This window comes from Apis florea, unplaced genomic scaffold (assembly GCF_048593485.1).
Source record: "Apis florea isolate Af1SG1 unplaced genomic scaffold, ASM4859348v1 contig_2350_pilon, whole genome shotgun sequence".
Taxonomy (NCBI): Eukaryota; Metazoa; Arthropoda; class Insecta; order Hymenoptera; family Apidae; genus Apis; species Apis florea.
Window position 1 is genome coordinate 5069534 of NW_028256565.1, and position 12263 is coordinate 5081796.

The window sequence follows — 12263 nt, forward strand, 5'->3', positions numbered from 1 at the left end:
TAAACGTCGACCAAGATGTTGCGATATCCAACCATCGAATGTAACCACGAACATGCGATCATCGAATAAAAACTCTCGAAATAACAAAGGTGAACCCCTCCATTGCGAGCGAGTTCGAAATTTCGCTGCCCATTGGTTTACCGCCTTCGACATTTCGACAGATACGATAACAAACGTTAAGCTGCGTGCACAGACCGACGTATAGGAATCGCAAAGAGTCGAGGAATGGAACGAAGGTAGAGAGACGCGTTTTATTCAACTTTTTAGAAATCGCCGGATCCTAAAAGTATTTAAGTATTTCGTACTTTCCAACTTTTAATTTCATATAGCTGAAATGACAAACAATATTCCATCCATGATGTGCTTGCAGTTTTGCTATGATACGACATCGAAAGAAATCACCAGTTAATCTTGCTCGTCCGTTCGAATTAATGAAATGCCTGTGAAATCTTATTTTTCCGCGTGTACCACTTTCTCTTTCGTTATCCTGATCCTGCACACATCCGTTTAAATATCTTCCCCCGAGTTTATGTGGAACTAAACTAGCGTGTATTTTCCCATTTATAGGAAAAGCTCTCCTTCCTATCGTAGAAGCATCGCATTGAATAACCGCGTTGCGAATAATTCCCTGCTAAATTGCTCTCGATACGCTTGTAACCGGTTCAACAACAATACCTTGAAGCCCGATCCTGTAAAGTGATTTCATCATCTGTGTCCACGGATCAGCGAGGAAAAAGAAGTGTATTACATATTATTGTATCGGTGAAGTTTTCGATTTGCACAACTCCTACGTGAAAAGATTTCTTGGGGGCTCGAAATTTTAAACACTTCTCCTCCCCGTTTCGTATCTTCTAGGGAGAGAAGGGAGTACACATACTAATCCTCGCTTCGATTTATGAACCCGCGTAAATAACGTTTTAACAACGGCGACCCAATTATGCAAATTGGCAGTGCTCACGATCCGTTCCTCAGAGCGGTTAATTACGTTGATCGATCGCCAATCTGTCAATCCTGGGAAGAAAAAAAAAGAAATGGAGAAACCGCGTTGAACTCTCGGACTCTCGTCGTCGTCGTCGTCGTCGTCGTCGGTGGCAACGTTCGTATCCCATCCTCTTCAACAACGGAACTCTGTTTTCCTTACCGGTAATTGGAGCACGACTGAAACAAGTGAAAATTATTTTCAGGTCAGGGCTGATCGTGTTTAACTATCGATTTCGAAAAAAAAAAGAGAGAAAAAGAAAAACGCAAGTGGGGAGGGGAGAAGGGTTCTATGTCGTCGCGACATCGAGAGCGAAAAACAATCCATTAAAATATTTCTCGACTTCTCGAGTTCGACGATGTTTCAGAGTCATCCACGTTTTTCTTTCTTTTTTTCTTTCTTTTTTTATTATTAATGAATTATTATATTTGTTTGTTACATATATGTTTCGAGGAAATCGTTTTTTATTTTTCTCGTCGAATTTCAAATTTCAACGATTTTTTTCATCGTTCTATCAGAAAAATCTTGGTTGAAACTTCGATTTGAACGAGATAACGTGCTCTTCATCCCGATGAGAATTATTGTTAACGAGAGAGAGAGAGAGAGAGACAAAAGAGCAATGGACAAATGACTCGTGATATTCGTTCTTTGTACAACTGATCCGTTTTTCGACGGTCGATTGCTTTGTATTTCCTCCATCCTATCGGCCCAATAAAATACGCTAAACGCGTTACCAGCGAAGCGTGATGTATGGAAATTTTAACTTCGTTACGCGACACATCCCTGCTTTCAGATTTAACCCTCCCTCCCTCTCTCTCTTTCTCTCGATATTATTCCCTCTACGATGCAAATTTCTATAGCGTTCTGTTCACGGTAACGCGTTTAAAATAATTCCACTACATCGCCATACGTTCGACGAATTTCACTCAGCTACGCTCAGTTATTCGTTTCAACTATCCGAAACGAATCTAGAATATTCCTCGATCTTGGTTCGAGGATTCTGTATAATTCTGAGAATTAGATGAAAAATAGATAGAATCGGGACTTTTTTGAAAATGGATGCGTGAACAGCTATATAATCGTTCTTAAAGCAAAATAATAAAATTTCGATTCGCTATATAATGCAACTTGCGTAAAATAAAATAATTCTGGAGAAGGGGAATTTTTTCGAGAGTTTTTATTTTTTTAAACGGATTCGCATTTTTTCAGAGGAAAAAAACAGTAGCCTTCGTTTCGATCAACGATATCCAAGAATATGAAAAGAATATACAACACCGTTCGACAAAGAACCGGAAGGATTTGTAAAAGAATGAAACAAATCGATATGGATCTGAACGAAGCCGTAAAGAAACTGTTTTAGTAACGAAGCTTTACTACGTTGATATGAAACATCTATTTACTCCTAATATAATTAGAATGTATTATCCTTCTTTACCCAATCTTATTTTGCTTATAGCATATTCGTCTCGATTTGAGGAGGTGGAGATAAAAAAAAAATGAAATCGACCATTTCCTTCGTTCTTCGATTTCTCGATCGATAATTCAACGCCTTTAATTCGAATTAACGTGACGAATAATTATTTACGAATCGATCCGTTTCGAAGGGGGGAGGCGGTGACGTGAATGGATCGCAGGTACAGCATATAAAAACGATGCAGGCCAAAAAATAAAGATTTTATTCATCCACGTACATCACGTACAGAATAAGGTTGATTAAATTCACTTCAACTATATATATATAATATGTATATTTTCTGTTGATCTTCCTCTTCTTCTTCTTTCTCTCAATGTTTAATGCGCATATCTCTCTGACCTCTAGAATATCTAGTATCTAGAATATCTACACGTCTTTATCTTTTCTTTCTTTTTTTTTTTTCATATATATATATATATTTTTCTCTCTCTCTATTTTTGGTTCCTATAATATACTCTTCTTTCTATCCCCCTTTGCTCTACTCTCCTCTACCATCCGCAAGATCGAGAAATCTAAAATTTTTCTTCTTCGAGTAGAATATAATTAATATGCAGCGTGGCGGCATGGCCAAATATCCTCCCGTATTTCTCGAAAATAATCCATTTTTTATCGTGCAAATGTTACGATTACAGCCTCGCTAAAAAAAATTCGCTCGTTGACAACAGGAAAACCAATTTCCATTTACGTTTCACTCTCGATTAGTCTCATTCTACGCGTCAATCGATCAATTTACTAAAAAATACATTATTCTTCCTAGATAAAAGAAAGGGCATTCTCGAGCGCACACACAGGGATCATTGTAATATAGACGATGTATAGATAGCGAAATAATCTTACAATTAATCGATTTAATCAAATAATAATAATAATAATAATAATAATAATAATAATGGAAACTTCTCGAGTGGAAGTTCCTTCGGTCAATCAATCGTCTAATAATCGGATAATGGATCTAGGTCGTTGGTTATCATTTATTTGAGACACGTGAAGCCACGAAATATCTGTCTGCAACTGGAGGGAACATCCCGTGGGTTTATATTCACTTTTCCGGCGAAATAATCTCTTTACTCGCATTTTTTTTTCTCCTTTCTTTTTTTTTTTTTTTTTTTTTTTTCCTTACAAAAGCACATGGACTAACGATTAGATTACGAGACAACGAGTACAGCGAGCGAGCAATGCAAGCGAAAAAACTAAGGGGAAACTAAGTCGCCCCTCGATAAATATATCTGTTTATTTATTCGAGCTCTGTCCTCGTATAATAAGATAAGAGGTGTACAAAACCGAGATACGATATGGAAATCAAAGAGAGAACACGCGCGACGAAGGGCGTGTGATCGATCGCATGCCTCGAATCGAACTAGTCCATGCGTGCGAACGTCGATTGAATTTACGTGTTTTTACTCTTGATTCTACACGCACACGCGCGCACACACGCGTGTTTTCCTTTTAAAAATTTTGAATTTTTATTTTAATTAACTATCGGGGGAGAGGAAAGTCTTCGACTTTGTCTCGCTACTGTTGTACATATGTATTTCATCGTGGTCGTTTTGTTTTATTTATTTATATATATATATATTTTTTTTTCCTTTTTTTTTTTTCTTTTCTTTTTTTTTCCTTTTTCTTTTGACGCGGTCACGCGAATCAACAAATTTTGGTAAAAAATCGTCCTTATTATCTGAAATACAATTGTGCGTCGTGTTGAGGGATCATCGTGGATACGCGTGGATATGTAAGTTCAAGGGTGGATAATACAGATTTTTGCGGGAAAAGTATTATACGCTTGACGAAGGGATTCTTTAAGAGAGACAGAAAACATGCGTTCAGCGATCGGTGAACGTACACAGGTTAGGTTACCAACAACGCGTAAATCGTGTTACGAAAGTGTTACGACATCTGATAAAAAGAATGGGAAAAATTTTCGTATAAAAAAGAGAAAGATCCAAAGGAAACGAAAATTGATAAAATCATACGACGATTACCTCGAATTCTTTGCCTTTGTTGGAAAATTTTGGTCGAATCGAGAAGATTAATCGATGATTCATAATATAATTTGAATAATTCCTTTTTTAATTCCTCCCTTAAAACTGGACACGGAAATTGGACAATTTGGAAAGGTTGTTTGCAAATTCCTTCGAGAAATCCATGCATGTGTAATATACGTATAATCGAACATCTAAGGATCTAATAACGATCTATATCGAATCGATATTTATATTATATATATATATATATATTGTTAAAAAAAGTTCGTCGTATCCTTTTTTCGCGAAACTTTCGAAACGATTCCTCGAAAATATCTTCCATGATGAATCACAAACGTTGGCACGCGTGGACTACCGTCAAACTACGTACTCCTTGTCCTCCGTTTTGATAATCCCCTCCCAACTCGACACGCGTTAAAAAAACTCAGCTATACGAATTGAATGGTTAATTGGTACGAGACGGACGGGCTCGTCGTCGAGTTGTGAGAATAATTCCGAATGATCATTGTTCCCAACTGAGGCTGACTCTGTTTTGGCGTTAGTTAACATTTCTTAGATCCGATGTCTATCTCGTTTCAACGAGTTTTCCTCTTCAACCATACCTCTTCTTTCTCTCTGTTTACATTCATCGATAGGAGTTGTCGCGTGGAATAAAACTGAATGAAATCGTCAGTTTCCCTTCAAACTTCAACGAATGCTCACGCGAATCGCGTAGATTCTGTTTTTTTTTTTTTTCTGAGATTAAGATTTTCATGCTCAATGAAAATCGGATTGATCGTAAATTAAAGTTAAAAATTAATTCGAGAAAAATTATCGAACGCGACATGCGAGAATAAAAACACGATTCTTTTTTCTCTGATAAGAAGTCGACGATGTTTCTTACAAATCATATAAATACTATAATTTATCGTAAAAACGAGAAAATTAACAATACAGGTAAGCTAGAAAAAAAGAAAAATAGTACGAAAAAAATGATATCACAGGAATGTACGTAAAGAATGCAGCAGTCTGCAAAACATTCGAATGCTAAACTATACAGGAATTATCCAGGAGATGAGAATTGTCGAGCGTCATACATAAAGCTTCTTCTTCTTCTTCTTCTTCTTCTACGGGTTTATCAGCGAACGATTGCGAAAAGACATATTCGAATATTTCGCTCGTAAAAATGAGATCCTTAAACAATAAGACTAGTAGACGCGTGAACATCTCTCGATATGAATGTATCTAGGGTCTTCTTCTTCTTCAGGGTCGTCGTTACATAGCCGACGATCGTTCCTCGTGTGCTTTCTTCACGATCGCCAATTTCGAATGTGGATCCGCTGCCGGAAGGCCGGTGTAAGGCGGCTCTCTGGTGCCGTGCAGCATCAGGGTCCACTCCCTGATCCATCCGTGTTGAGGTGTTTGAGTATTGAAGCTCACCTTACGAACGAAATTTAATCGATTACGATATTTCGAATGCTCGATTTTCTACGAGAAAGAGAAAAAGAGAGAGAGAGAGAGAGAAAAGAAACTACTCGATTCGATACCTCCAACAACCAATTCCCTTGAGGATACTCTCCCCAAGTATGAGTGGTCATGAAAGGCCATTTTGTAAAACCGTCTCTGTGGTCGTCGTCGTTTATTCTCCGGCTCAGAATCATCGATCTGAAGAATAAATTCAGTTCGAACGGATAGATACGATAAAATACGATCTGAAACGTAATTGAAAAACCGATGAAATTAATCATCGAGAAACGTACCTGGTACCCATGGGGGAGGTTAGAAACAGTTCCAAATCACCACGCCGCGTGGCGTTCACGGAAATGACGGCCTGTACGTGTTCCAGATAGTTCACAGCGTAATCGGTCCCCGCGCAGGCATCGGTCTTTATTTTCAACAGGATCGATCGATCACTCGTCACTTCCCTGAAAAAGGAAAATTGTTTATCCGCTGGCTCTTCGAAAAAGGGGGCTTCAACATACAATTCGAATTCCTCGAGAAAAGATGTCGATATGTCAAAAATAGGATAGAAAGAAAATGGAACAGGCCATCGATCGACAGACTTCGCTCGTCCACCAATCGTGATTTGGTAAGCGTGTTCGGCGTCTTCTGTTTTAGACGCGATTCTCGACGATTCGTGAACGAGGAAGAAGAAGAATAGGGCTGTTTCTCGCCGCCCCTTCGGGGTGGCAAACGCCCTCGAGATTGAATCGTAGAGGAATGGAAGTACACTCACTGAGTTTCGAGCACGGAACCAGCCTCGCAGTGATACCGCGGTGGCACAGTTTTCCACTTCTTCGCCAAAGCAACCATTGCACCGGCGTCCAATACGCCGTAACCGAACAGATGATTGAACTCGAGACCGACCCCGTTCATCGTCCAATGAAATCTTCCTTTCGCGTCGAACAACGAATTCCTCTTCGAAGTTAGAACCGTCAGATGCTGTATATCACGCCAGGTCAATTGTGGGCTGAAAATCGAAATCGAAGATTCTGTAACGTGGCTCTTATGTAAAAAAGAACGTTGAATGATCAACACACCTTCTTCTATCCATTTCGAACATCAAATAAATTAACACGTTAAACAATGTTATATTAAAAAAATATGTATATTGAATAAACGAGATTCGTTCGAGCTTCAGCCAGAGAATCTTTATCGCAGAGTGATATTGATTCTCTCGAGTTCACGGAAAGGGGGAAGAGCATTTTTCGCATTCTCGTTTTTCAACGGAGAGCGTTCAATATTTGCCGATACCGTATCAACGGAACGATCAAAGAAACTGGGACGAGAAAACGCAGAGGGGCCGGAAAGTCACCAAAGAGACAGTGTCGTGCATTAAACCTCGGTCTTTTAATGTTACATCCTTGTTACTGGGTCGCGTTTCAACGGCGATAGCGCTCGATCGAACACGAGGCCTCCATTAGCCTTTCACCCTCCTGTAACCCGTCATACTCTTTCTTAATTTTCGGCATTTTCCCGGCGACCGACGTATCCGTTTCAATCGTGGAATCAAATTATCTTTGAATACTTTCGAATATTTATCTTTTCCATCTCGAGTTATTGCCAACCAATCCACTCGTTTCGAGTTTTGATAAAGATAATATCTAATAATATGATAACGAATCCATGATAATTTGCCAATAAAATGATGGATGAATAATTCGTTCGAGATGTATTTGTCATACTTTTTTTTTTTTTTTTTTTTCGAGAAAAAAATTCGTCGCCTTAATTGGTTCGGTGGATCGATGTGTTATTCGTGATATTTCCAGTAGAATAGGTCAACGAAATTTCGCACCGAGTCGTTAAACCACGCAATATGACACGTTCGCTATCATCGTTCGGACCGTGTCGTCGACAATAACGGTTATAACGATATTCGAAATTCGTGTTTCTAAAATTTTAACATGATCATTAATAATCAGTAGAAATTCGAATTCATATAATCAATTTTCATCAACTTCGATCTTAAATATTCGATGAGAGATAATACAATACGTGGTAACGTTTATTTCACAATTATTATTACAATTATTCAATTTGCAATATCATTTATTATTAAACGAACGATAAAACTATAAATTGGATCGTATTTTAGATCGTAGTTGATAACCGAATTGCTTTTTACTGCTCTTGAATAATAATTCTTTATCTCGTTTCGCTATAAAATTAATTTGACATTTTATAATCGTTTATATGGCAAGTGTTTCTGCACACGTACAGAGATCTCGAGATTTCGATTTCGAAAGCATATAATATGCGGCTAGCGTATAATATATTTATTCGTGGAATATAACTTTTTATTAAATTGTATTTTATCGGGGAAAGAATTAAGCGTTCGAAGAAAGATGTTTAACTTATATTTTTAAGTGTAATTCATTTATCTTTCTACGTTATTTCCTTTATTTTTTCAATTCGTTTTTATTTCTTTCTAATTCCTTTTTCCTTTTTATACGCCATTTGATATTATTACTTTTCTACCTTTATAAAACTTCGATTTTTTTATTTTCTTTTCTCTCTCTTTCTCTCTCTCTCTGTTACTTTTAAACGACGTTTCTTTAGCTTTTTCCAATTTTTTTTTATTTTACGTTTCTTTTATTTTCCTCTTGTTTTAATAACCCCCTTTTCTTGTTCTTCTTTTTTTATCGTTGAATTCAATTTTTATGCTTCTCGTTTAACATTTCTCCTTTTCTTTTCTTTTTTTTTTTTCTTATCAGATTTACGAATCTACTCCATTACAACAGAATTTTACAACAATTTAAAAATTTCCTTTTTATCTTCCATCATCTTTATCTGCGAACGTTTTTCACAATGATATTACGTTCGTGAAAATTTGTATTCGCGAAACTCATTTTTTGTAATTAATCGACACCGTGATATATGCAAAATGAATTCGTTATTACGAATTATATTTTCCAATTTATATTTTACGGCTCGTGATAAGACGGAAAAATATTTACACGATCTAATAACATTTTCGACTCTAATTCGCATCGTTGCAAAAACTATTTATACAAAATTCATCCGCTCGATCTTCGTTTATTTCCATTTACAGAATGCATATCGTGAAAGTATCGCGTTTAATCGTTCAGCCAAAATCGTTCGACCGTTTATCGACGCTAAGTTTTTTCCTTCGACAACGAGTGGAAACATTCTACGCGCAAAAATTGAACGTTAAAAATAAACGATTGGAAAATGTTTCGAAAGCTTTTCACTTCCAACCGCATCTGATAATTCGATATTTATCGATATGGCTTTAAGCTTCTGCTCGACGTAAAAGCTGGAGGGCCATCCTTACCATCGAAAAAGCACCATTTTCACGACAGCATTCTGCCTGTTTTAAGCAACGTTTTAACACTTTTTCAAAAAAGATCTACGAATTACCTCGAATTTAGAAAAGAAAAAACGATGAAAGGTGTTCGAGGGAATAAGGATTATCTCGTCGAAAATATCTAGAACAACGAAATGATGTTTGAATTGTTGAAAGAATTAATAAAACACGAATGAAAGGTCGAAAAGTCGCGATCGTTTCGTTTATAAACATTAAAAATTATCAGAGAATTAAAAATTTGCCACGAACTCGATATCGTGGATAATCATCTGCGCGGGAAGATCAAAGAGGAGTGGTTCGTGGAGAATCGTATTAAAATTCCATTTGCACACTCACTTGGCCTCGAGGGCGAGGGCAAACACTCCTGCAGCTTCCGGTGCGGCGGCTGACGTTCCACTGTGCGTGGTCGTGCATTTGCCGTAGAGATCGGTGGTGGCCTGGAAAAGGGAAAAAAAGAAAAAGTAGAAAAAAAGACCGAGAACGCAAAGAAGAATCTTCTCTCCTTCTGAATTAAAATTAAAATTTATATTTTAACCGCACTCGACTTCTTCTACCGCGGTTCATTACGAGGATGTATGCACGTTATATTTGCATTTTAACGACACCACGGAACGAAAGAGCGTTTGTACTCTTCGTTGGTTGGTTGGCAACCGCGTGTCACCCGCCGCAAATTTTAAATGGGAAAATTCTGAATGCTCTTTCAACTCGTCCTACCCATAATCAAACACAATGATTCTATCTTCGAGAGTGAAGGTTGAATCGCGCGCAGAAACGATATTTCAGCCGAGAATAGTTTCGACTCGAGACGATCGTGAAAGAAAAAGCAGGAATCGTTCGTGAGCCGTTGAACGCGATAACTCGGGGTGGAACGGATTAAACGTTCCGTTTCTAAACGTTGTAATTTCCCCTATAACAACGCGCCTGTTCCCTGGATATCGAGAAAGTTTTCGTATTAAAAGTTCGCATCCGCGCATAGTTGGTGTAACCGCGATAAAGCCGCGATCAACATCGCGTTTTAATCGATCTTCCCTTCCCCTAATGTTTACAAAATATGAACGGTAGTCACGGTATGGAAAAAAGAGGAAAAAATCGGTCGAGTTATCGTTATCACAGAGAATGTTCAATAATTTTAAATTAATCGTCAAATTAAGTCTCGAAGACTCTTTGTTCAACATGATGTTTCGAGCCACGAGTTTTTTCGAAGGATAATGATAAAGTTAAAAAAAGAAGAAAAGAAAATACGTAAAGTCCCCTTTTTTCACTTAACGCACCGAACGATGGAAATGTATATATTTTATTTGACGATAGCCGCGTCTCTAATCTGTGCCACGAGTTCAAACCCCGTCTTTCTCCTTTATTTTTCCCCTTCGTTCAGCCGTGAAATTTTTCGTGGAGCGGAGAGAACGGTGGAAAATCGGAGGGAATCGTGTTCATCCATAAAATCCCGGTTATCGAGCGCAAAAACGGTCCAGGAACGAGGGCAGAATCTATTCAGGAATGTGTGTACATCGCTCGATTGTAAATGGATGCGGTGTAACACGGTGTTAACAGTCAGGTGTTATGGAACATTATCGAAAAACATCCTCTCCTGCGAATTGCGAATTCCTTTCTTCTTTTTCTTTTTCTCTATTCTTTTTTTTTTTTTTTTTTTTTTTTTGGAAGTTTGCATTTTTTTTTTTTTCATTACCGTCGAACGATGATTTTCTCGCTCATTTCGTAACATGGAGCAATTAGAGTCAGAGAAAACATATTATATTCTTTTTCCCGATCTGTTCGTTCGCTCTGTTTGTCTTTATGGAACCGTTGCTCGTCGTTAAAAAAGCTCATAAAAAGAAAAAGAAAAGAGGAACCACGAATAACAGTGGCAATTTTTCTTTAACGCGTGGAGAAGCTTCCATATCAGGAGTATCGATCAATGATAAGCGTCCATAAAACCACGGTAAAAAAAGTTTACGAGCAGTTTACTAAGCTTTCGTGAGCTAAGAACGCTTCCTCGCGTTAATCTTGGGCAATGAGGACGATCCTCTCGTGAACGATACTTTCACGAACATATTTCTTCGCTAACGATACACCATATATGTACATATACATGGAAATGTATTTTCTTTATTGTTAAAATTTATTTTATTCGCGTAAGATGTCGCGAATTTACACGGATATTAACGCAGATTTTTGTCTGAAACAAAACGCACGCGTGCATTTCTCTAATTTATACAACTTTCCTAAGTTTATTCGAAAAACGTTCAAAAAGAAAGATTTGGTATGCGGTGTTTCTCGATTCGTCGTCATTTATTGGCTATTGAAATCCGATTTTCTCTTTCACCCTTTGAACTTTAAATACTGCTTTTGCGAGTGAAAAATATTTTTTATTATTAAAATTTCGACAAACATCAATTTTCCAAATATCGAATCACAATCTTTCCCACTCGTCGAATATTCTCTTCTCGATCGTATCTTCTGGAATATGTTACCGAGCAATTTCATAAAATGTTCACGTTGATCGACAATTTTCGACCATCCTATAAGCATGGTTCGGTAATCTCGCGTATGGCGAATGCAACTCGTCCCGACAGACCAGAATCTAATCTCATCTTGGTTGAACAAATAATAAGGAGCCATTTTGGTGAATATTTCATTCCAATTTACGATCATCTCATCTATCTCTTCTGAACCTGATTAAAAACCATCAGTAACAACAACTTCTCTATACGAAATGAATACGATAAAATCTAATCTGATACAAATGAAAATTTTCATCGATCTTCCATACGGCGCGCTCTTTCTTCCCATTTTATTTAAACGAAGACCAATTTACTAGATTAAACATGCTCCCGCTGAGTTCTCGTATTTCGCTTACATCATACAAGATTCGAATTCTTGCAAATCGTTAAGTTTGAATAATTTTCCATTATATCGATAACAATCTATAGCGAAAGCTGTAATAAACATCTAAAAGATTCTCTGATTTTCCATGATGCGCTTGTGAGTACTCGTTATTTTTTTGTTGAATATAAACCAATA

General features: G+C 37.4%; 2 protein-coding genes across 2 annotated transcripts in view; one reads left to right on the forward strand and one right to left on the reverse strand.

Moving 5' to 3' along the window:
• LOC100866315 (CDAN1-interacting nuclease 1) overlaps positions 1 to 12263 on the forward strand; it is a 131049-nt gene that overhangs the window by 91073 nt on the left and 27713 nt on the right. The window lies entirely within an intron of this gene.
• Positions 2633 to 12263, reverse strand: part of amon (prohormone processing protease amontillado) — a 32196-nt gene continuing 22565 nt past the window's right edge. Inside the window, exons 8-12 of the mRNA XM_003696713.4 lie at positions 9579 to 9679; positions 6651 to 6884; positions 6175 to 6339; positions 5962 to 6079; positions 2633 to 5854 (exon numbers count right to left, since the gene is read on the reverse strand). Coding sequence (XP_003696761.1) covers positions 5690 to 5854; positions 5962 to 6079; positions 6175 to 6339; positions 6651 to 6884; positions 9579 to 9679 — 783 coding nt within the window. The 3' untranslated portion in view covers positions 2633 to 5689. The remainder of the gene's footprint in view (positions 5855 to 5961; positions 6080 to 6174; positions 6340 to 6650; positions 6885 to 9578; positions 9680 to 12263) is intronic.